The sequence below is a fragment of the Mus caroli genome, unplaced genomic scaffold, assembly GCF_978045245.1.
Source record: "Mus caroli unplaced genomic scaffold, Mus_caroli_1 scaffold_19, whole genome shotgun sequence".
NCBI classification, from domain to species: Eukaryota; Metazoa; Chordata; class Mammalia; order Rodentia; family Muridae; genus Mus; species Mus caroli.
Window position 1 is genome coordinate 82,525,065 of NW_028227274.1, and position 25,507 is coordinate 82,550,571.

At 38.8% G+C, this 25,507-nt stretch overlaps 1 protein-coding gene across 3 annotated transcripts in view; it reads right to left on the reverse strand.

Moving 5' to 3' along the window:
- The window catches only part of Znf407 (zinc finger protein 407), a 384,272-nt gene that overhangs the window by 212,353 nt on the left and 146,412 nt on the right, over positions 1 to 25,507 (reverse strand). For all 3 annotated transcript variants that reach the window (XM_085833524.1, XM_085833525.1, XM_021150389.3), the window contains one exon: positions 15,601 to 15,675. In XM_085833524.1, the coding sequence (XP_085689650.1) occupies positions 15,601 to 15,675 (75 nt within the window). The remainder of the gene's footprint in view (positions 1 to 15,600; positions 15,676 to 25,507) is intronic.

The following is a 25,507-nucleotide window of genomic DNA, read 5'->3' on the forward strand; positions in this document are numbered from 1 at the left end:
GTGGGGATCAAGAGACTTGAATAGAAATAAGCAATGGCAGGATCCTTCACTAAAAGGTTCTTAGGAGACAGACTCATGCCTAAGGGAGTGAATCAGCTTTAGGTTGAAACTTCCACTTTAGAGTTAACTATCTGTAGACAGAGTCTCCTGATGGTTGAAGTAAAACACAACAAATGGCTAAATTCATTTTGAGTCAAATAAGGTATGCCATATAAGTAACTTGATCTTAAAATTAGCTCCATAAGCTAAAACAGTTTTAAATATGTATCTTCACACTAAAGGAAGTAATTACATCTTTAGTTTGTAAATACAGATATATGACATGTTCCATATAAATATGTTCAAGAAAAATATTGCTCTATATTCTGCATTCCCACAAGTGGTAACAATAACAGTGCCGCCGGGCGGTGGTGGCGCACGCCTTTAATCCCAGCACTCGGGAGGCAGAGGCAGGCGGATTTCTGAGTTCGAGGCCAGCCTGGTCTACAAAGTGAGTTCCAGGACAGCCAGGGCTATACAGAGAAACTCTGTCTCGAAAAACCAAAAAAAAAAAAAAAAAAAAACAGTGCCATGGTTGAAAGATAAAAGCATGGCTTCTATATATCACATTATCATAAAAATTTTATCACAGTAAGGGACAAAAAGGTGGTTCATGGCAATAAAGGACTAGAGAGATGGTTACGTGCTTAGGAACAGCTCTTGCTCTTCCAGAGGACCCAAGTTCGGTTCCCTGTACCCACACTGGGCAACTTACAACTGCCTATAACTCTAGCTCCAGGGACATCTGCAGCCTCTGGCTTCGAGGCACCAGCACTTAGAAGCACACACAAGAAGTAAGCAAATGCACACCACCAAAGAGAAGGGGAAATCGACACTTAAAGGAAAAGAGTTAGCTAAGGTAAGTACATCAAGAAATACATACTTTATCACCAATTAATACAATGAGAGCTGAAAATGTAAGGGCTTGCCCATGATTTTCACACAAATATATCATGAAACATATAATGGCAGCTATAAGCTATGAAAACAGAGATTTTTTAAAAACAATAAAATAAATTAATCAATTAATCATAAATTTCCTATACCAGAAAGATTACTAAAAATAGATTTGATCGGGTCAATCAAAAGTGAAATAAAAGTAAAAGGCAGGAATAAAGGACTAGGGAGAAACAGGAACAATAGCCAACTGTTAATCCTTTGTGTCCAAAAAAAAAAAATGTTCAATAACAAATGTGAGCATAATATGGATGGTTAAATAATAAATTACTAAGTTTAAGTTTACATCATAATACTAGAGATTATATCTGAAAAAGTACAAAATATTTCAAAAAATAAAGTAGTTCTGTCTATAGATTGAACATGCCTGACAATCCTTTCTTAAAATATATAGACACAGAGATACACATGTTTGCAAACACAGGACTAGCATAAAAACACAAAACAAGAAAGTATAATATATACTTGTCAGATAGAAGAAAAAAAGTCCCTGAAACATTATGTGACAAAACCCCTCCAAGGATGCCACTGAGTTTGCTTTGTGCTGGCCATCTCCTGCTAGGCACAGGCCCTGCCCTCAAACATGGTTTGTATCCTCAGGAAAATGTTGTTGCAGGAAACTAATTTTTCATTTTCATTAAGTGGTTATCAGTTGAAGACAGCTTATGAGCAAGGGATGGCAGCATATGTCTATTTCTCTCAGGGCTGGGTTCCATCTGGCACAGACCTGTATAAGCCCTGTGTATGTTTCTACAGTCTCTGTGAGTTCACTTGTATCAGCCCTGCCATGTTTAGAAGGCCTTGTTTCTTTGGGGTCCTCCATACCTGCTGGATCTTTCCGCCTCCTCTTCGTTCTGCTGTGGGAATAACCAATCACTCTCTGATTTAAGACCTGCTCTACAAGATGGAACCCATGCACAACACTGAACAGGTCGCCAAGAACCTGAGACTTGAAAGGCCAGTGACCTTGGCAGGAAAACCAGACAGAAGAGTCCTGCTAAAGGAACACAGCAGTGAAGGACTCCTAGCGACGTTCTGCTACAGCAGCAGATCAGCACCTCAGTCAGCTGTCGGCAGAGAAGCTTCCTCCTGAAGAAGGGAATGAATACAGAGACCAACACCCAGGCAGTGTGCAGAGAGTGAAACACCTTCACTAGTCAGTCCTAATGGGATGTCTCCATCAGCTCCTCCCCACCGGGTTCATGGAACTCATAGTACTTAAATAAATAAGTAAATAAATAAATAAATAAATAAATAAATAAATAAATAAGACAAAACACCAAATAAACATAAAATTATGCTATAAAATACCCAATTCTACATTTAATACCCAAACTTTTAAACTCAGATATTAAAAGGAAAACTCTGAAGTTGTCTTCACTTCTAAGAAATATAAATGTTTCCCTTGTAGTATAAAAGTATACAACAAGCTGCTTAGGTCAAACTATAAAGTCACAGATATATGCAAAGCAATGAACCTTTTAAAAGCCACCTATAGGATGCAACTTCACTCATAAAAAGTAGTAAGGATTGCCAAAAACTCACAAGGCTCTTTTTTGAGGTATAAATTGCCTACTTAATGATATTGTGAAGTAAACCAGTAAAAAAACAAAAACAAAACAACACCAAACCCTGAGCTCTGTGGTCCCTTGAGGACATCTTTACTTCCAGTCACCAAACCAAAATCCAATGATGGAGCTGACTAAAGAATACCTTGTAGAAGTCCTGACACAACGCCCTGGAGATAGGAAGCAGCCAGGCAAAGCCTTCTGTGATGGCCAACTGTCCTCAGCACAAGCACAGCAGAGGAAGAGCCGGGATGCACCGGGGAGCACCCAACAGTCACCATCGCAAGCCCACAGAGAAACCAGAACGCTGGTTCTGACTGAAAGTCATGCCAGAGTCAGCAGTCACGTTTGCATCAGAGTGTCTTAGAACACAGAGCTATTTAGGTTAACGGGCAAAGTGAGCTGGGACAAGTTCTAACAGGTAAGGGGAGTCAAGAAAGGGTGCCCTGAGGCTGGTGCACAGACTGTGTCTTGAGGCATCCTCTGCTCTGCAGTGAACAATGGTTCTGAGTCCTGTCCTCTAAGAACTGCTCCATTCTGCTGAAATGACAGTTCCAGCATCGAAACACAAAGAAAGACAAGAAAACCCTCCTGAGATGCTGAGCGCGAAAATGTCTCATCTCAGATAACATATGGCTGCAGAGCTATGCTGCAGTTAAAGTTTGGGGGTGTTTGCTTGTTTGTTTTTCTCATACATGTACAGGAAAAGAAATTAGTTTAAAAAAATCAAAACATTATGGAGAGAGTTTTTGAGATGGTTCAATCAGAAAACTATTCAAAGTACTGTAAGTATGAACAGTTGAACTTTTATCTGAAAACCAAGACAGAAAGCAGAGAAAAGAAGAGCAAATCGTTAAACCCAAGGATTGAGAGCAGGAGAGCTGGACCCCAGGCGCTACCCAGCCAGATTACTAGTGAGTGAGCGGCTCCAGGTTCACTAAGAGTCAAAAATAAAAAAGAGACTGAGGAAAAAAAAGTATCAGAAATCAGCCTCTGGCTTATGCATGAATATACATATACTACACACTACAACACAAATGCACACATGTACGTCACAACAAAATGTATGCTCCTATATCTTAAATAACATTACCTCTTGTGAGAATTTTTCTTTATCTTAAAAACTGTCTTCCCATTTTTGCAACATGCTATGAAAAGGCGAAATGATCTAGGGAATCACGGCCGGCCAAGTGTATGCCACAGGAGAAGATGGAAATTCAATGCTCAAAACACATTTTTCAAAGCTGGGTATGGGGCCTGGAGGAATGCCTCCTTGTTAGATCACATGCTGCTCTTGCTGAGGGTCTGAATTTGTTTCCTAACAAGCAGGAACTCCTGCACTTGTGACCACCCTCAGGTGGGAGCACACATGCACAAGCATACAGACACACTCTCTCTTTCTCTCTCCCTCCCCCCTCGCCTGCCGCCCCTCAAAAAGCTGGGCATGCTGGCCTCTATCCATAATACCAGCAATCAAGAGGTAGGACAGGCAAACTCCAGGTTCACTACACAGCCAAACTGGCCTACCTAGAGAGCTCTGGGCAGCACTCAAAGTTCCAGAAAGAGGATTTGCTGGCGTCTGAGGAGTGGAACTCTGCTCTCCACACAAACACCAGCACACATCCACTTATCATCCACACACGTGCACCCACAAACACACCCACATGGACATGCACAACCACATAAGCATAGTTTCTAGAAGAAAAAAATTAACTATAATTTTGTTATGCAGAAGCCTACCATTATCTAGTTACCAAAAGCATACTGTAGAGTCAGTCATTACATAATAATAAATGTGAAATAAGGAAAAATAAATAGTGAGCATTATCATCAACTGTAGCCATTACAATTCACCTAAAAGAAAATTTGAAGGCAAACACATATCCTGGCGCTCAGAGGAAGCAGCAGTAGGAACCACAAGTTCTAGGCCAGCCGAGGCTGCAAAGGAAGACTGTTTCAAAATAATCAAAGACATGAATTTAATGGTTATTCTTTCTGTTTCTGCAATAATGTCACAGAAATATGAGTAATAAATTAAATGTAAAGGAATTGTGGTCCCTAACTTTATACTGGAGTCAGGTTAACAATGTAAAATAACACGGACACAAAGATGCGTATGCAACAGAAATGAACAGTGGGAAGAGAGCAGGGATCACACAGGAAGAACTCACTAACAGGCCACGTAGAAGGACTAGCTAATTTTTGAAAAAGATGACTAAAATAAACAAATGAAAGAGGAACTTTTAAAAGAAACGATGTTCAAAGCCTAGATACCTAACAATAGAAGGAAAGGTGCTATTATTTCTCATCCTTTAAAACAATCAGGATAAACCAGATCATGAACTTAGTACGGCTCTGCCTGTCTGCACTATGAAGACAGGTACAAGAGAACCTGAAGATCCAAGCACAGGTAATGGACTTTTAAGCTGAAACCAGAACCACAAATAGAACTGAATCACATGGGGAAAATTCAGTTCAGAACAAAAAGAAACTGAAACAAAAACAATAAAATAAAATGAAAACCCCCACTAAGATCCAGCCTCAGAACGGGAAACAATCTATGTCATTAAGGTATAGAACATGAAATTATAGCTAGAGAAGTGAAAAACTCAAAAGTCAGCAACAAAATGGTAAGCGATCCGGACAATAAATGGGGGCTGTACTCAATCAACACTTCAAATGAAGAATTACAAATAGCCAAAATTTAAAAAAAAGAATACTGAATACTTTACCCATAGAGAAACACAAACAGAGCCCATATGAGACTCACCTCACCCATTTGCAATGGCTATCATTTAGAAATCATGCGCTGGCATTGGGTGGTACATTCACCACAGTAAGAAAGTAACTACCTTAGCCACTGCAAAAATCAGTAGGAAGGTCACTTAAAAAGGAAAAAAAAAAAAATAGCCCTATGGAGCTGGAGATGAGATTCGCAGGTTAACAGCAATGGTACATGGTTGCTCACAGCATAGAGTCCAGCAGATGTGATGCAGCATTTTAACCCTGGGCAACAGGGACAAGTGACACATACATACATACATACATACATACATGCAGTAAACCATTCACACATAAAATAAAATGTGCAGAAGTCTAAAAATCTAACGAAACAAAACAATAAACCAAAACCTAAAAACCAAAACCACTCTTAAAAGGGACCCATGTTTCGTGCTGCATATGAAGCAGAAGGCGGCCTTGTGGAACATCAATGGGAGGAGAGGCCCTTGGTCCTATGAAGGCTCTATACCCCAAAATAAGGCAACGCCAGGACAGGGAAGCAGGAGTAGGTGGGTTGGTGAGGGGTGGTAGGGAAGGGGGGTTTTCAGAGGAGAAATGAGGAAAAGGGATAACATTTGCAATGTAAATAAAGAAAACATCTAATAAAAGAAGGAGAAAATTAAAAAACAATCCTCCCACCCCCAAAAAGCAGGCTAAGACAGCACAACCATGTGAAGATGAAGAAAATATGGAGAACCTACACAGTTGAGTATTAGTCATAAACAAAACCAAAATAATATCGTTTGTGGAAAAATAGATACAACTAGACATTATCATGGTAAGTAAAATGGCCACTGCCACAAAAAGAAATGTTTTTGAAAGGGGACAATGAGGGAGATAATAGACTGGAGCTAACCATGATTGAATTATATATGGACATGTAATAAAATCCTCACTCGAAATGATACATGCTAATAAAATTTGAATTCATAAAAATAACAGAAAACTTGGTATAACTTTAAATTAAATGCATTCTAGGTATTTTACATTGAATCTGTGAATCCGCTGGAACTCTGACCCTATGCTCTGGCAAATCTGTAGAAAACAGAGTTGAGTAGCAGATATTATTTAGACCTTAGCAAATGGAAACTTCTTCATTTTATCTAGAAGAAATTATTTTAAAAATTATGAAACATTATACCTATACATTGTCTTGTAATTTTTAAACAAGATTTGTATTAATGCCATGTCACAACAGTCCACAAAACAAGCAGGAGTGCAGTGTGTCACAAGCCCCTGCTCCTGAAGATCACACTGTGTTAACTCATCAGAGAAGACACAGTACAAAGCGGCACGATACACACTAGCTTACAGGGCATTTTCATGCAGCATTTGCAAATTACAAATTACTTAAACTATACATTGAGAGAGGGACAAAAGTCATTCCCTTAAAATGAATCATCTGGTTTGAAGCCAATAAACACAGCATTGTGAAAGAAAACAATAGTGAGCTTTATCAGACACACAGTAACCTCCACTGCTCAGAGAGTAAATTTAGGAGATTTACGAATTTTGAATCTTGAGTCCAGCCTGGAAGACAATAAAGGATGGCTTTCAATGTGACAGTGACGGACAATGCTAGGCATCACTGGCTAGCAAGGCTTTATATTTCACTTTGACCTCACCTCTAAACTGAGCTTAGAACTGATACAGTATCTAAGGTGCACTGTCCATTCAAAAAAAGAACTCAATTCAGTCAAAACCTATGGCAAATGATATAAAGTGGTATCCCTGGAAAGCATATTTTTATAGCCTTCAAACCAGCTAGAAATACTTCTATATAAACTTTATGTTAATTCATATAAAATTAATATTTGACTTTTCACCCTATTAAATACTGATTTTGTATAATGCAACCTGAGTAGGTTTTAGTATTTAATAACTACCAAGCAATGCAATGCTTTTTCAGGAATGGAGGAAAGGTCAGCAGAACGTTAGGGTAACCACATGATCATACAGAACACCAACGGCAGCTGACTGCTCTTTAATCACACTCCTCTGGGAGCATAGCATCCCTTCATCCTAACCAGACAAGTTGTCCTACTAACCAGAATTGGAGTGGGAAGCTGATGTTTAAAAAATTATTGTGTATGCACTTCATTTTTTTCCATCATACCACTGCAGAGTAAGAAAATAAAATCACAGTTGGTTCAAATAGATGGCCAAATTGCTTTGATTAAAGTTCGAAAAATTACTTTCAAAAGTTGTTCCCTGAGCATTCCTTGGGAAATGTCCATTTGAACATTTGTGTCACCTTCCAAGTAACTGAACATAAAGTGCTCTCCGAGAAAGTCAGTGCTCCACGGTGACACTGCCCCAAAGCCGGGCCTTCCCTGTAAGTGAAGACTGCAGTAAAATTTAGGCTTTTGTCTCCTTCATTCTGGCATTGACTGAGAAAGAAGGAGTTTAAGGCGATTTAGCCAGAGTCCAGCTGTATAATCAGTGATTTAAAGGGAAATTAAATAAAAGTAAAAGAGAATGGCCAAAAAAAAAATGTGAGATGCCAGTTGTCAAGAAACACCCGTTCTCTTTAAACAATGCATTATTATTATTGGGGAGAAAGATCTTAGATGCATCAGAAGACTAACTATAGAAATCTCATGATTAGAACAATGAGGAGTCTTTTAAAGCAGTGTGGCTCTTAGAATATGAATGGCCCCCATAGACTCATATGTCTGAATGCTTGTCCATAGGAAAAGGCACCATTAGGAGGTATGGTCATGTTAGGGTAGGCGTGGCCTTGTTGGAGACAATGTGTCACTGAGGAGGCTGTGTCCAGTGTGGTACAGTGAGTGATCTGCTGCCTGTGGATCAAGAAGTACAACAGTCAGCTCCAGCTCCCTGTCAGCCTACATACTGCCATACTTCCCACCACGATTATAACGGACTAAAACTCAGAATCTATAAGCCAGCCCCAATTAAATGTTGTCCTTTGTCAGATTTGCTGGGGTTGTGGTGTCTCTTCACAGAAATAAACTATGACAAGCAGCAAATACATTACTAACATGGGCTGATGAAAATAGAAGACAGGAACAGACTAGGCAAACAGAGCAAGAAGGCAGCTGACCTTCGTTTCTTTGTATTCTCCCTAAATGAAGGCTGTTCATGAAACAATATCTGAATCCAAGGAGGAATCTGGAGGCAACAATCAGCTTGACCAAGCCCACCCACCTCCCCATGTGTCAGCCCAGCTTCTGCAGTTAGGCTTTGAAACGGCCCCAGACTAGCAGCTTGACATGATCTGTATTCCAGGTTCTTCCCTTCTGTATAGAACATGTCTCTCACCTGCCTCTCTTTCTACTCATATTCCATGTATGAACTAACGTCTCACTAAAACTCACTTTTTTGGCCATTGAATATTTTTAAAATCTTAAGAATCAAAGCAACTTTTGAGCTTCTGGGAACAAGAAAGTCTCAATCATTCTCAGAAACATACCAACATTTGTATATCATAACCAAGAAACAATAAAAAATTTCTGATACACTGAAGGAAAACAAGACATGATATAAAGGGAGAGTAAGTATCCTTTCTTGATGGGAAACAAACACCTATCAACTGGACAGAAATCTTAAAAGCAAGTCTTCTCTAAAATAAGACAAAGGTCTACAAAATAAAATGAGTGAAACAGTATCTTAAGTTGTGCAAAAATGTTTCATTTGATATGGAAAGAACATTTTCTAAAAGTATCAAATAATAGGGTTGTATAGTGCTCCAGAGAGAGACATAAAACAAAAGGGCTAAAGATACATGAACTTGTAGGAAAGTATTGACTTAACTTTAAAAGTTCCTTCCACAATATTACTCCTGAATTATGAGGGCTTTGATTTATGTGAGCTTGTTAAAATATATCACTCACATAAAATGGGACTTCCTCATGAAGAGAGAAAAAAAAATGAAACTGGAAATAACTGTAGTAAATAAATTGTGCTCCCTAAAGTCCTTCCACATGCTCAATAAGGGTCACAGTTTAGGACCCCAGCATCCCAGCAGTAAACACAAAGAGGAAAACTCAATTACATACATGATTCGCTAGTACCCAAGTCTGAAACGACAAATCATTGCTGGAAAGCCAGCTTCTGTTGAAATAAAGACCAAAAAGGAATCATTTTCCTGAGTCTTACAGACACAATATGACATTTTATGGAACAGCCCAAACACTGAGTTAACACCAAAATTGAGTTTCATATCATTTCTAGGAACTTTTTAAAACTTAAATCATCATCGTAATAATTATAATATAAAAAAAAAATCTACGTGACAAAAAATAAAAACAGCACAGCGAAAGAAAGAGACGGTGGTGGTGGTGGTGATGATGATGATGATGATGGAAAAACAGAAAGAGCCTGAAACCTGTGGAATCCGGACATGCTGTGATACAAATATTTGTGTAGACATTCACCCAGGAGACTTAAAAGCAGACAACAGAGAAAAGCCTACCTGCAGCAGTACACTGGGAGAAACAAAGAATGTCCAAGTGACCATGGCAGTGTAGAGTGAAGTCCCAATTTGATAGTGACTTTAGTGGGAACTGGATATCTTTATTCATATGCATCTAAACAAACTACTGACTAACTCAATTAAAATGCAAAATGCAATCTTCAACAAATAATACCATAAATAATTTTTTGATGAACAATGTGGCTTCTAGCAGTCTGAGAAATTATTCACTAGCCTTCCTTTGAATTAAAACCTCCTTTTTCAAGGAAATAGTCATGCCAGCACTGTTATTTGGATCTGAGTGTCCACTGATGAGGACATACAAAGGAGGGAGGACAGAGAACCTGGACACATCTGAGTGTAAGCAAGACTGAAGAGGAGTGAAGTCCCCCTGCACTTAGCCTCAACAGAGGTGAGCCTTCTGTAAATACGTTTAATGCTGACAATTGTCCATAAATGTTTTCTTTCTCCTAAATTAACTTGTGTTGGTAGGTTTTTTTGGTTATGTTTTGGGTGGTTTTTTTTTTTTTGGTTTTTCGAGACAGGGTTTCTCTGTATAGCCCTGGCCGTCCTGGAACTCACTTTGTAGAGCAGGCTCAGAAATCCACCTGCCTCTGCCTCCGGAGTGCTGAGATTAAGGGTGTGCACCACCATGCCTGGCTTGACAACAAGCTTTCAGAAGTCACAGTTTGCTAAACAAAGTCCTGATGCCAGATGTAGAATACGTACCTCCCTGTTCGTTGTTAATCAGGGAAAACCCCCCTACCCACTCCCCTACCTCACCCCCCCCCCAAAGTCTAGTGCCATTTCTGATAGCTGCCCACCTGAAGGAGACAGTAAGGTCCTATTGCTGAACTATCATATATTATGGTTACAAGGCTTAATGAGATCAAGCTTGAACTATGTTTCATTCCTGCTATTAGCTTTCATAGTGCTGCAATCGATAAAAAAGTTACCAGAGGTATGCTCAGTGCTGGAACTGGCATGTTACAATACATACCTGCAAGCTCTACCCTCTGGTACAGCGATGGCACAAATGTCCTAAGATTAGGCATCACACCTCTTTTTGTTTGGATGGATGCATGCACAACCAGATGCAATTCATTCCTAATTCAGTATACATGACGAAAAGTCCACTGCAGAGGTCAAGCCAGAGGCCTCAGGAAGGACCCTGAACTACTACTGGCTACATGAACATGCTGAGCATCTGCATCTAAATATCTGCTCTCCTAGCTCAGTGCTGCACATGATCGAGAGGCTCCTCTGTTCAATGAACAGTGCGTGAGGTGACTCATACACAGTGAAGTGCTGGGACTACAGGTCTCCTGCATGCTCACTTCTACACAGGGCTCGAGATCACGCCCTGCCCCATGCAAGGGTCAGGAAACATGACAGAGGGGGCAGAAAGAGAGTAAAAACACCATGGGAAACACTTGTGAGACAGAATCTTCTGGACCCAGGTATCTGCTGCAAGCCAAGAACCCGCAGCAATCATTGTTAATGTTTTAGTCAGGTTCTCTAAAGGGATATAGCCAAGAAGATGAAGGATGAAGACACACACACACACACACACACACAGGAGGGGGTCGGGGTGAGAGACAGAGAGCACACTTCCCACATCAGAAATCTTTAGAATTCATATCTGACTGCTGAAAAAGCAGTACTCATTCGCTGGAGCTGGGTATCTCACTTGTCTGAATAGTCCTCCAACAGCTGTCTGTCAGGGGCAGGCAGCAAGCAGTATACTCAATTCACAGGAGTAGGTGCTCAACAATCACAACCTGATGTGTTATAGGATATTATTCAGTTGTCCTGAATGGTACTGGAAAGTTGTTATTCCCTATTCCACAATAAAAGCCTGAAAAATGCTGACTCTACTATGAGAAATGAGGCAGTGGAGGCAACAGCAGCAGACACAGCAGCAGTAGACAGAACAACCACAGCAGCAGCCATAGCAACCACAGCAGCAGACACAGCAGAAAGCCACAGCAGCAGCCACAGCAGGAGCCACAGCAGCAGAAGCCACAGCAGCAACAGCCACAGCAGATACAGCAGCAACAGCCACAGCAGCAGCTGCTTCAGCAACCATAACAGCAGCCACAACAGCAGCAGCAGCTACAACAGCCACAGCAGCAGCAGGCACAGCAGCAGACACAACAGCCATAGCAGCAGCATCCCCACAGGTCAGCAGAGCATCGCTAGGAAATACAAAAACTGAGAAAACCTCGGGCTGAAATGCCCTTTTCATCTGGGCTGCTACCTGAAAGTGATGCCCACAGTTGGCTTGGGCTTTCCTGCATTAGTCAAGACAGTCAGGATGATGCTTCAGGTGAGGTACACTCTGGGACCCATCAATACCCCAGCATGAAGAGGTGCTCCAGAGCCCATTCTTCCCTGAGAGCTTACTGACACTTAATGGTTGAGAGGATACCAACTAGTAAGTTGTCCACGATTCGGTTAAGTAAAGATCTAGTGAAGTAAAGCCTAAACAGAAAAAACACACATTGGTGCTAACATCTTCCAAACATGGCTTCACTGAAACAGGAACAGACTGGGATCTGGAAACTCATTATTAAATGGCAGGTGCATTACCTCTGGCAAAACCATTTAGTGAGTATGGTATATTGTATACTATCTAATTTTAAATCCTTTATTATTAAAGTAGTGCCATAACCATTCTGGAAGGGTTCTATGAGCAAAGATATTTCCTAATGGTAGCCAACATCCACATACTCACTCACTCATTCATTCACTCACTCACTCAGTATCTAGCTCTCTTACACTGTCTCTGTGTCTCTCTCTGCGTCTCTGACTCTGTCTCTCTCTGTCTCTGTCTCCCTGTCTCTCTCTCTGTCTCTGTCTCTGTCTCTGTCTCACACACACACACACACACACACACACACACACACAATGGTACAGAGACATAAAAGAATCAAAAAAGCCGATGGAAATCTGAAGCAAAGCATGCCCCTTTCCTCTTCAACACTGTTTAGAGTCGGCTGATTTTAAGCACTATACTACACAGACACTCCATGTCACACAGACCTGACATTCATAGAAAACACACATAATATGGCTTAACTCATTGTTATAAATGTATAAAAGGATGGTCAAGATTATTATGAGCAAAATCAAGGTGTTATAAAGACATTTTCATTCACATCGGTAACATATGCTCATTTAAAACAAAAATTATTTAGAATGTACTTAACAACTTAATTGAAGTTTATTACTTAAAAATACAAGCTGAATGTGGCAACATTCAGTTACTTGTATTTAAATGTAAAATACCTCAAAATTGCTATGTTACATTAAATGTAAAATACCTCACAATTGCTATGTAACATTAAAGTAAGGTGAGTTGATGAAAATTTAGGTTAAAAAATTTGACTCTTGTGAAAGCTATCATCATGTCAAGTATTTGTAAGGTCTCAAAAACCACTGTGAAATTTACTTGTTTGCTTGTTTTTGTTTTTTTTTTCCTTAAAATGCCAGTTATGCTGACAAACTTTATTGCTTCACCAAACTTTATAGAAGAAAGATATGACTTTGTTTTTAATAAATTACCATTTTTGCATATATCACTCAAAGCACAAGGGCTAAATACTAACAAAATGCATTATTAATTTAATTGTCACAGCCTATTTAGCTAGCTTCTATTATATATTTTTCTGCAATATGCAAGGCATTAGAGAGTAGAATCAAGTTCTGAACATGAAAAATAAACCAATTATACTGTCCTGGAAAAATTAAAATATAGCAAGCTTGCGAAATTATAGGTAAGGAAAAGCTTTAATGGAATTGATGAACGTTGTTCCCAAAGAGAAGGTAAATCAAACCCACGGCTTCTGTGATGCTTATAAAGCCATGCACGCAAAGAGGAGGAGCCTTTATAAATGTAAAATAGATTACAATGATAAATCCTAGACTCCTCCAACCAGAGATGGACAATAAAAAAATGCATTTATAGCTAACTCCAGGAATTCTGATTCATCATTCTATACAATAATGCCAGAAAAAAGATGACATCACAAACATCTGAATCAAAGGATTTTTAACGGGAAGGAAAATTCAAAAATTTCTACTGTAGATGAATGCTATGACTAGAAATATTAGTGAACCCATCTGGATAATCTATCAGTATTTTCACAACACTTGGCAAGGCTAGTGTAAAGTGCAAAAGCAGGTCAGTGTTACACACACACACACTTATATCAGTAGAAGGCAGACAGAGAGATGCATAACTGGGAAGAGAGCCTGATTCTGAAGTCTCAAAGTAAAACACCTCCTCCAACCAGGCCAAATCTCCCAATCCTTCCCAAACAGTTCCGCTAACTTGGGGCCGAGTATTCAAGTATCTGAGCCTGCAGAGGCCATTCTCATGAAACCACTACATCTCTGTGGCTTTACTCATCTACAGAGTGAAAGGAGCAGAAAGTACCTATAATTCATAGGAAATGCAAGTAGAAAAACCAAACAGTAAGTGCATGACTTTCAAACTCATAGTACATTATATAAAAAGTATAAATATGTGTAAATAAAGATTAAAAGTTTATATGAATGCCTTTGATGAGAGATGGAAAAAATAAGAACACTTCACAAATTCTATATTCCAATTCTTATTTTAACTTATAGCTATAAAATAAAAATTTTATAGTACTGCTTAAGAAGTTTAAGAGTAACTGAGATAACTCATATGAAAGCAAGAGGAACATAAGTACAACATGTATGTAAAACTGTGTTAACTGGGTATATTTGGAGCAAAAATTAGTTCAATATGACATAAAATATGAGAAATTAAAGTTTAGGTACAAAGGAAGCATACACAATATGGTTAATATTTGAACACATCAATAGTCTCTAACCATACTCTAGTGTTAAGGAAATTAATACTTCAGAAAAATAATCTAGTTAAATTACCAATAAACAAAACATTAGAACATTTTTATTTTGAAAGACTCATAAATATTTTAGATGTTGCTAAAAAAGCTGAGGCCTAAGTATTGTTTGATAGGTAACTTCAGAATTGTCCAAACATCGTGAATGACACTGGATGAGTGTAGAAATCTAGAACATTTTCCTGGGAGTTTGGGGGAGTTTGAAAGCCGAGCTTCAATTCAGGAAGCTGAGAAGGCATCTCCACATAGGAAGTGAGTCCATTTCCAAAACTTCACAGTTGTCAGAAGTGGCCCTGCTCATGTGGTAGCTGACACTGCTAGCCATCATCACTTACAACAATGAAGTCTACATGATTAAGTTAATTATTATATACCACCAAGGAAATCTTGGCAGTTGAAGTTACAATAATGGCAGTGTTATTTTTTTTCTGACATGGCAACTGTACTATTATTTGGAGAATGACACAAGATAGCTGTTTTATTATCAGCAGTGTTTAAGTCTATAGTAATAACTCAAAAATGTTATTTTAAAACTACAATATAAAGTTCCACTAAAGACAACATTTTATTGTTTCTCCCCTCAATATTTAGTTTAAACATTTGTTTTAGAATGTGCTAAGGTGTTTACAGAGTTCATTTCCCTCTAATTTTAATTCTATGGTTTTGTTTCCGTCACAAAACCTTGAGTGTTTCCAGACTTTATTTTTAAAACTACCATATGCCATTGCATTTTTCTGAAAAGTTGACATAATAAATGCTGTTCAAGAAGGAAGCTACAAATTCAAGATATACCAGTGACACAAATTTGAAAAGTTCTTTCATTAAACAAAACTGAAAATGAATAAAGTAAGGATAAAGAATAGATAAATGAAGGATTCATTCACATATGAAATACAAACGACAGAAAAATGGAAATTACCTTTCCTTTGGGGTGCCAACTCCATGCTTGCCGAGTAGGTGAGTATTTAAGTGTTTCTTCATCACAAAGGCAACCCTAAAAAACGAAAGAAATAAAATTAATTATAAAATTATATTTTGATACTTGGTTGGAAAATTGTAGAGAGTGTGTGAGACCGTTTCTGATACAGGCACACACCAGCACAGTGTGGACATACTCATTACAACAGTTCTTACAGATTGCTGGTCTCGTCATCAGAGGCGCTATCCTACTTGGAAGCAAAAGACACAACTGCATCTAATTTGATGGGCTTCTTTTCTGGTTTGGGAATACTAAAAGCGTACGAAAGAGCAAAATAATGACTGTGGTTCCTTAGTCAGTGTCTCTATTGTCAATTGGCAAGAAAGAAAAAAAGTACTATGGTATAATATACACTGCCCTGTAGCTTCAAACATGAAATGTACTCAAGAAAAATATTAACTTATATGTTTAAAGGATTATAAAAAAGAAAATGAATGGCTATATGAAGCTTCCTTAAAAACATGGTAGTGATTGAAAGAGAGATTGTTTTGAAATGGCATAAAGGCTTCCGGTATCTACAGCATGTGTACATACATATTCACATGTGTTATGTGAAACAAAGAGTACCACCTGACCCAGTATTGTAACTCACACACATACATCAGGTATAAGCACACATATGGAATGGCGAGCATACATGCAGCTTTACCATCCTTCCACATAGCACAACAGCAATTACGTGACTCTCAAAGGCACCAGATTTCATTCTGAAACATTAGACAAAATGGCTAATTTGAAAATTGGATAAAAAAAATTTACTGTTGTAACTCAAGAGTGTAAAGGGCTTGCAAACATTTTTGTTAATTATGTATTACAGCTGTCCTTCATAAAGTTAATTACTAATAGCTGAAAGGCAACAGAATCTATTTGCATATGTACATGAGAGGCATGACACATGCAAAAATATGATTTTAATTAGCATTCTATGATATGAAAGGCTACAAATCAAATTGGCATGTTATAAGACTCTTAACATTAAACACTGAATTCATCTGGACATGTTTGCACAAATGCGCAATGTGAAGAATGTTGAGCGATGCAGTCTCTCATAAGAGATTTGCAACTAAAAGCCAAAGCCAAAGACTCTCTAGAATCACACAATCTTGATTTGGAAAATATCACTTATTTGTTTATTTTCATATACTACTGGGAAAGTGTGTTGGGAAAAATATATTTGCATTTTTAAATAATTTTTACTTCATTATTCAAATAAACTTGCATACACTAAAAACAACACTCACTCTGTTTTACATAGTAGGCAATAACAACTATGACAATAGATGCTTTACAACCAGGAATGGCTGGTCACATCATCAATCATTATAATGGAAAGATAATAATCACATTTAAAGAATCAAACTGTGATAATATTAAGTGGTGAGCGAAAAAACAACAGCATAAGATGTTCTATATTTGTTTCTGCTTGATTTGGAAAGAATAAATAATATTTTTCATTCCCCCCCCAAAAAAAGAATACAGCAATAACAACAGTCCATTTAAGTCATAACTTTCCTACTGTCCTCTATTTTCCAATAATTAAAAAAACATGAAGCTAATGGCACAGAGCAAAGGTTAAAAACCCGAAGCTGCAAAGCACAGCATGTTCATGTGGCCAAGTACAATTTAAGAGATTTGAACTCAGAAACCAGAGTGCAGTTTTTTAATAGAGAACCATTTATTAATTAGAATGAGAAGGTTTAAAATAAAAATCAAGCAAAAATATTGCAATACACAGGAGAATATCCACAACAGGGATGAAAGTCTTACCCACACATTCTAAGTCTGTAAAGAATTCTAGTGTTAAAAGCTCAAGAGGCAATCTGTCACTCTTGAGGAATATTGGAGAAAATGGAAAATTTGTGCAGTCTAGAACATGAGTTTATGCTATGCTACAAAATTTACACCTCCAATTTAACCTAAATGCCAATTCTATAAATTTGGCTATTTAAATATGACTAGTGTGATGCTTTTGATATAACTGAGAGTGTAAAAATACCCAGCTGTACAAAGAGAAAACAACTGATAGAGAAATGCTCTACTAACTATATTAACAGATTATTGACTTAATACTTGAACATAATGTGTGTGTTGTCACATGCTTGCCACAGACTAAATAAACAAAAAAACAATTTTAATAATTTGATTACCTGATTTTTAACTGATTTGCACATCATCAAACCAGCCTGCCTCCATCTTGGGTTTAATAGTCATCTTATAGTAAAGGCAAACTAGGTTCAATCCTGTTTATGACTCAATCTGTTTCTCACGAATAGGGCTATGCCCCACCTGTACCTTAACTACAAATGGCTCTGTACTGCTTGTCCCAAGAAACTGCAATCATGTCTTTGTTTCAAAATAGCTTTTCTAAACTACAGATTATCAAAGCATCCCTTTCAGTCCTGTGTGTTTTACGGTGTAGCATTCACTCCATTGCAGTCATGGATGGTAATCGGCCTTCTCAAGGTAAATGCAGCATCACAGGCACAGAGCGATGTGAGAAGCGACAGAACCTTGCTTGCCGCTATATCGCGCGCACACCCGTGTGTGGGCAGGGTGTGGAGACACGGGTGCCAGGAGCCAGATCTAACCTGGCTGCTTACACTCTGCTGCAGAGACTGCACATGCTCCTGTGGGCTGGCTGCCCTCACTTCTATTCTTCTTTCTCTGTGCAATTATCACTTTCAACTCTCCCATTTACAAAATTCTTACAATTTCTCCTCTGTAAGTATTAACTGGGCTGAGCATTACCTAAATCACAAGTTCACATTTGAGCACAGCCTTCTGAAGGGTATAGACAATTTTGGGGAAGAAGTTACCACAAGCCACACTTGACAAAAAGACAAGTTATGAAGCATCTGATCATGTTAGTTCAAAGACAGCATGTGACAAACGAAACACATCACCCAGATATTCGCTCTCATCACCCAACCACACACCACACTGACGTCCTACTGAGACACCAGTACTCATCTATCCAAGGATCCTATAGTTCCCACACAGATGCAGAGAGGACAAGTCACACTCAGTAACCAGATGGGTGATCCAAAAATCAAGTTATTAACGTTTTAAATCTCTACTAAAGTAAAAGGTCACCAAAAAGACAATAGGCCATGAGACTAGCTTGTAAGAAAGTACGGACAACCATAAAAATGTGTGGACCTACTTCAGGTTAACATGAACTCCTGCTATTATACTAGCCAGAGTAATGTTGGCTCTTTAAGGGAAGGCCAATCCTGGCTCTGTCCTTTAGTACAGGGTGAAGCTGATGATGCTGTGTGCCTTCTCCAATTCCTAATGACCTGAAGCAAATGGAGTCTTCTACAGGAGGGCTGTGATAAAGGGAAAGTCCTGAGAGTCCTGGCATCCTAAGAGGCAGGGTGGCAGTGCAAGATCTGACTCTGGCATTAGCATGGTCCCCGCCCAACACAATCTAGCCAATGATTTGGTTTTTCCTAGAAAGAAACGTAATCACATAAAGAACTTCAACTTCAAAATACCTATATTCATCGTGGAGATAGTGCAGTGAGCAAATGCTGAAATAAAGTTTAGCTCACACATAGCAGAGCTGAGAAATGTCATCAAAAAGCTACCTCATACAATATTTGTGTGTGAAAATCACTCCCATAAAAAACAATTCACACACCAAACTCTTCTCATAGGAATTGTCTTAGTCAGGGTTTCTATTCCTGCACAAACATCATGACCAAGAAGCAAGTTGGGGAGGAAAGGGTTTATTTGGCTTACACTTCCATGCTGCTGTTCATCACCAAAGAAGTCAGGACTTCTCAAGCAGGACAGAAAGCAGGAGCTGATGCAGAGGCCATGGAGGGATGTTCTTTACTGGCTTGCTTCCCCTGGCTTGCTCAGCCTGCTCTCTTATAGAACCCAAGACTACCAGCCCAGAGATGGCACCACCCACAAGGGGCCTTTCCCCCTTGATCACTAATTGAGAAAATGCCTTACAGCTGGATCTCATGGAGGCATTTCCCCAATGGAAGCTCCTTTCTCTGTGATAACTCCAGCCTGTGTCAAGTTGACACAAAACTAGCCAGTACAGGAATGGTCCCATAGACTCCTGTGTGAATGGCTGTGTCATAGTGAGTGGTACTATTAGGGGGTGTGCCTTGTTAGAGTGAATGTGGCCTTGTTGGAGTAAGTGTAGTCTTACTGAAGGAAGTGTGACACTGTGGGGACAGGCTTTGAGATCTCAGAAACTTGAAGCAGCTTATTTCCTGATGCTTATGGATGCAGATGTAGGACTCTCAGCTTCTTATCAGTACCTCAGAAGCCACCTACAACAGTGCCATGCTTCCACCATGACAATAATGTTCCACCACGACAATAATGGGCCAAACCTCTGAACTCAATGTCAAACCCACTTAAATGATTCCCTTTATGAGAGTTGCCATGGTCATGGTGGTCGTTCACAGCAATAAAAGTCCAATTAAGACACCTCGTAAGGTGAGATGACAAACATGAAGCACCCTAACTAACGCCATGAAACAGCAAGAGAAAAGGATGCTGTCTCCAACATATGTGAAGAGGAAAAGGTTGGCCACGTTAACATGCACATGTCGGTGGGCCACCCAATGTTACTGCTTTATCATGTGTGCTCAGATCTACAGTCTTGCATCAGAACATTATTTAGAAAATGGATATCTTAGTAAGATCTATGTAACTACACTCCTTATAGTATGTGAATCTGAAAAGCCCAAAAAAGAAACTGAAGGCTAGATATTAAGCTGGATGTTCCTTAGAGCTGAGAAAGTGGTGGATGGGCTTGCTATGGATGCTCTTAAATGGCACTGGTCAAGGGGATGCTATGAGCTGCACATACTCAGGCTCTTACACTCTTCTTGATTTGAAGATTAGACATTAACAGGAGAATTTGGAGAACACAAACATTTTATACCTCAGCAAAGTTGGAATAAAATCCCAAGATTTCTGTGTATAAGTGAGATTTAAAAAAAAAAAAAAAATACCTACTAAATAGTGAGTAACTGCAAGCCGAGCGTGGTGGCCCACACCTTTAATCCCAGCACTCGGGAGGCAGAGGCAGGCAGATTTCTGAGTTTGAGGCCAGCCTGGTCTACAAAGTGAGTTCCAGGACAGCCAGGGCTATCCAGAGAAACCCTGTCTCAAAACAAACGAACAAACAAACAAACAAAAATGAGTAACTGCTATAGGATAAACAAGGAACAAATTAACACATAGTGATTCTCGATTCAAGGAGACGAGAAACACAGCCACAGTTATGCCCCTGTACAGAGAGAGCACACGTCTAGTCTGGACAGATAAGAAGGAATACAAAAGGACAAAAGCCAGGCTGTGACAAGCATCACAGAGAAGTGCATACAGCCCAGGGCCAGTAAAAACTAGATGGTAGAACACACAGGACTTAGCAAACACTAAAAATTCTCTGACAGCTTAGAATCTGAGACATTTGCTCTGACCAAAGCACTGCTCAATAAAAATCAACAAATTGTGAGGACAAAAATCAGTGCAAACTGAGCAGCACAGTTCCCACGATTAAATAAATCCCACAATATATAACACAAAGCAGACCAAGTTCTTCCCATAACAAGTCCCATGTGGCTAAAAATAAAAGCATAAACAAAACATCAAATAATGGTTCTTAAAACACTAATTATAATCCATTTTCTCATGTTAATTAAAAATATTGAGAAATATATTTAACATGATATTATTTGACTTTGGAGTTACATATCACTTGTAGATAAAGGATTTTTTTTCTATTTTGCAGAATATGTCTTTATTTATCAAACAGGTGTAAGCATCTTGAAAATAACCTTAAGTGAATAGTATTTTATACTAACTTTATATGTTCTTTTTCTAACTTTATGTTATTTTCCATTTTTAATAATGTGCTTGCTTAAGGGACAAATTACAGGTATTTCATTGTACTCAGTGTTCTTATCTACTAATAGCTGCTACACATCAAGAGAGCTTAAACTACTGGGAGTGGCCACAACCATCACTCAAACACCAGTGGATATGTCTATTGTGTAGCATAAAAGTAAGACTGCAGATTCAATTAACAAATTTAAATTTGTATTGTAATGACAAGGAAACTTACAGAAGTGGAGAGGGGTAAAAAAAAGGTGACCCAAAACACAGGATACCAAAAGAGAGATCAGAAGGAAGCCATACTAGTGTCCAGAAGGTGGAAGATACAGAGCCTGGGCCCAGAGAGAGGTACCACATCAGTCCACGAGGAGTGGACAACAGTAAAGAAAGGCATCTGTACCTAAGAAAACCATGCAGACACAGAACACATTCCTGCAGAAACCTGTTTCTTCTACAGTACAAGTGTAGCTAAGTGTAGGTGCACTATCTGTTTCTGGTATCTATGCAAAAATATAGATAGATGACAGACAGACATACAGACAGACAGACAAATGTAGTTTTACTTCATGTTTTGTGCATGAATGCTTTGCTTACACCTATGTAAGTACTCCAGCTGGTGCTGAAGTTAAGAGACAGGTATTACCCAATATGTGGGCTGGGAACCAAACTCAGGTCCTTGCCCAGTGCATCCAGAGCTCTTTACCCTGAGCCACCACTCCAGCCAGTATTGATAAGAAGCTAATGACTTGGCTGCCAAGGCTACAGTTCTCACCTACTTCTGATTACTTACTAATGGACACTATTGAACAATCTTGTGCTTATCTTTTATCCTCTATGAGTGAGAATCTTTTTTATGTATACATTTTTACCTTCACATATAAATAAAGTTCACTTCCTGAGCTTCAAGCACAATCTCTTTACAAGGGAGTCTAAAACGTGTAGCTCTCTCCCCATGGCTTGTCTAAGTGATGATACATAAGAACATCTCTGATAATCAGTCATGGGGAATTTCTCACTGATCGTCTTACAGAACAGCTAAGTCAGTGTTGTGCCACTGTTCCAATTATTAATCGCATCCTAAAGCTCATGAACCATTTTTCCTAACACTGCTCCCACTGAGACCTTACTTTTCTCTTCCTATAGTAGTGAACTATTTCAAACTATTACACTCAAGGAGGTAAGAGTGGATCGTTTCACATTCTGCCACATGCTAACCGCCAGTTGAGCCAAGGACCATGACTTCTGATTTCTTAACCTGGAAAGTCATTCTGTATCCCAACAGCACATGACCATGTTGGTTCCAGCCCTCAGGTCATGACCTTCCTAAGGCTGCTCTTGATAGAGAACCCAGCTCGGCTCAGGAGATGGCCGTCCTCCATCAGCACTTGGGACCAGGTCTTCTTCCCTGGAGATGTCCTCCAAAGGGAGTCAGAAATGACCGAAGAAAAGCTGCATGCCAACCAAGGGGTGAGGTTAGCACAGGCATTCAAATGCACTGCATGATCAAAGAATACTTCATATTAAATACAATTCAAAAATGACTATTTTAAAATGACAAAAGTGTCAGAGAGCATCATGTAATTATCTGCAATTCTTGAACATGTTGCATTCCAAAATACACATAAGTGAAAATATATATTGATTAAAACAAAAAAACCTAAATTAACTCTGGCAGATTTTATCATTGTCTCTATAATTTTCTAAAATAAGTAAAGAAATTGTTTAATAAAAGCAAACATAATATGTTTGTAGTTTCCAGGTCATTCTTTCCTCTACAGAGTTCTAAAACTCCATCACAATACAATGTGGGTACTACCCCACTCATCCTGACAGGAGAGAGAACTGAAGCTGGAGAAGGATAAGTCACTCCAACATTTTAGAGGAAAATGTAGCAAAGAAGTGGAAAATGCAAGAGTAGGGTTAGTGTCTAGTGGCCTTTCTACAGAGCTCAGCAATCAATGAAAGAGGGCAACCCACTGCAAAGGAAGACACAGAAAGAGAGACAAGTTCAAACACACAGTCACGCAGAGCACAAATTCCTTCTCAAAATGAACAAACTAAGAAGGAAAAATCCAGCCACTGATATAAAAAAGGAACTATTTTTTTAATTTTGAGACTCAGGAAGTATGCTATATTAAAAAGAGAACACACACACAAACACAGAGACGCGCGCACACACACACACACACACACACAGCCATATTCTCTGTGCTGGTTATTTCTTGTCAACTTGACATTAGTTAGAGTCATCTGGGAAGAGGGGACCATAACTGATAAAGTTTCTCCTCCAAACTGGCCAGTAGGCAGGACATTTCCTTAATTAATGATTGATGTGGAACAACCCAGCCCTCCGTGATTGATGCCTCCTCAAGTAGGCAGTCATGGGCCATACCAAAAGCAAGCTGAGCAAGCTGTGGAGAATAAGCCAATAAGCAGCATTCCTTCATGGTCTCTGTTTCAGTTCCTGCCTCCAGAACCTGGCCATGAGTTCCTGTGCCGACCTCTATTTCTGATTCACTGAAAGGGCTCAGAAGAAATAAGCCCTTTCGGTCCCAAGTTGCCTTTGGTCATGATGTTTAGCACAGCAGTAAAAAGCAGAGACAGCCTGCATGGTGAATATGTATGAGAGCACACAATCTCCAGAAATCTGTGTAAGCACAGACTCCTGAAAGGATATGCCAACATAGTTTGATTTGCTGACATGCATGTTAAATGAACAAAATTGGAATTTTCCATTAATAAACTGCAGATTTTTTATCTATCAATATTTTGTCTTGCAAATAAAGGACAAAAAGATACACAACTATATGAGGTTTGTTGAATTCACATTCTGAAGTTAAAAGGGATGTTAAAGAATGAATAAAATCTATTTTTCAAACACTTTAGAACAAAATAACGTCTGGGTTAGAACAACTATGTCTTTCATTGTTTATATCTATCTCCTAACATACGCATGGGGTTCTATCATCATTTGGCTATAATTATCACATCAACTCCCGCTGCCCACCACATCTGGAATAGACGCTTACAATTTACAGAAAGTAAGGATTTAGCTCACTTAGACAAAAACTTGTCAAGTATGCATAAAGTTTTGGGTTTTAAATAGGGCACTTATAAGCCAAATCCAGTGGTATATGCCAGTCGCCAAACATTTGGGTGGAAGGAGAAGGATCAGCCATTGAAGCACATCTCAGCTTCACATGAGGTCATGGCTACCTTGACATATGAGACTATGCCTCAGGAAAACTATCAACAGCATACAATTTTATTTAGTAGAAAATGATATTTATATACTAAAATTTTAATTTTTTCCTGGATAACTATACTAGTCCATGAATATAAATGTTTTATTTACTGAAAAATCTCATGAAGTAAAGAAACAAAAAGATTATATTTCATACTTCTAAAAAAATGCTCTCTTTATAGAAAGTGTTGGGTGCTTCTATAGATACAAATGCTAGATATAATATTCAAAATATTTTTCAAGGGATATAAGATACTGTAGTACAAACATCTAAAATAAACACAGTATCCTGTAACACCCAAAGATAAAAAGAGGAAGGGGCATTCACAAAGAAGGAATTGTTCTTAACAGTCAATTCCACTTAAGCTTAGTCGGAGCTAACATGGAAATGTAGTTATTGCCATTCTCAAGACTGTAAATACTGTTGTATCACACTCGTAGCAAAGTACTGAAGACTTTCAAGTACTGACTGCATCCTAAATTATACTGAAAGAAATCCCTATTATGGTATTGTTTTGTGGGTTTTGAAAGAGAGGGAGATGAAATAATATTTATTGGGCGTTCTATGGATACCAACTAACTTAAATCTGACAATATATTTTATTCATGAAAAACCCTGTGCCATGTACATATTAAGTAACTCTAACAATTCTAGACAGGAAGTGTTGGTTGGGGTATAGGTCCGAGACTCTAGAGACTGCAACTACTAATATGGTACGTGGGAATTCAAGAGGT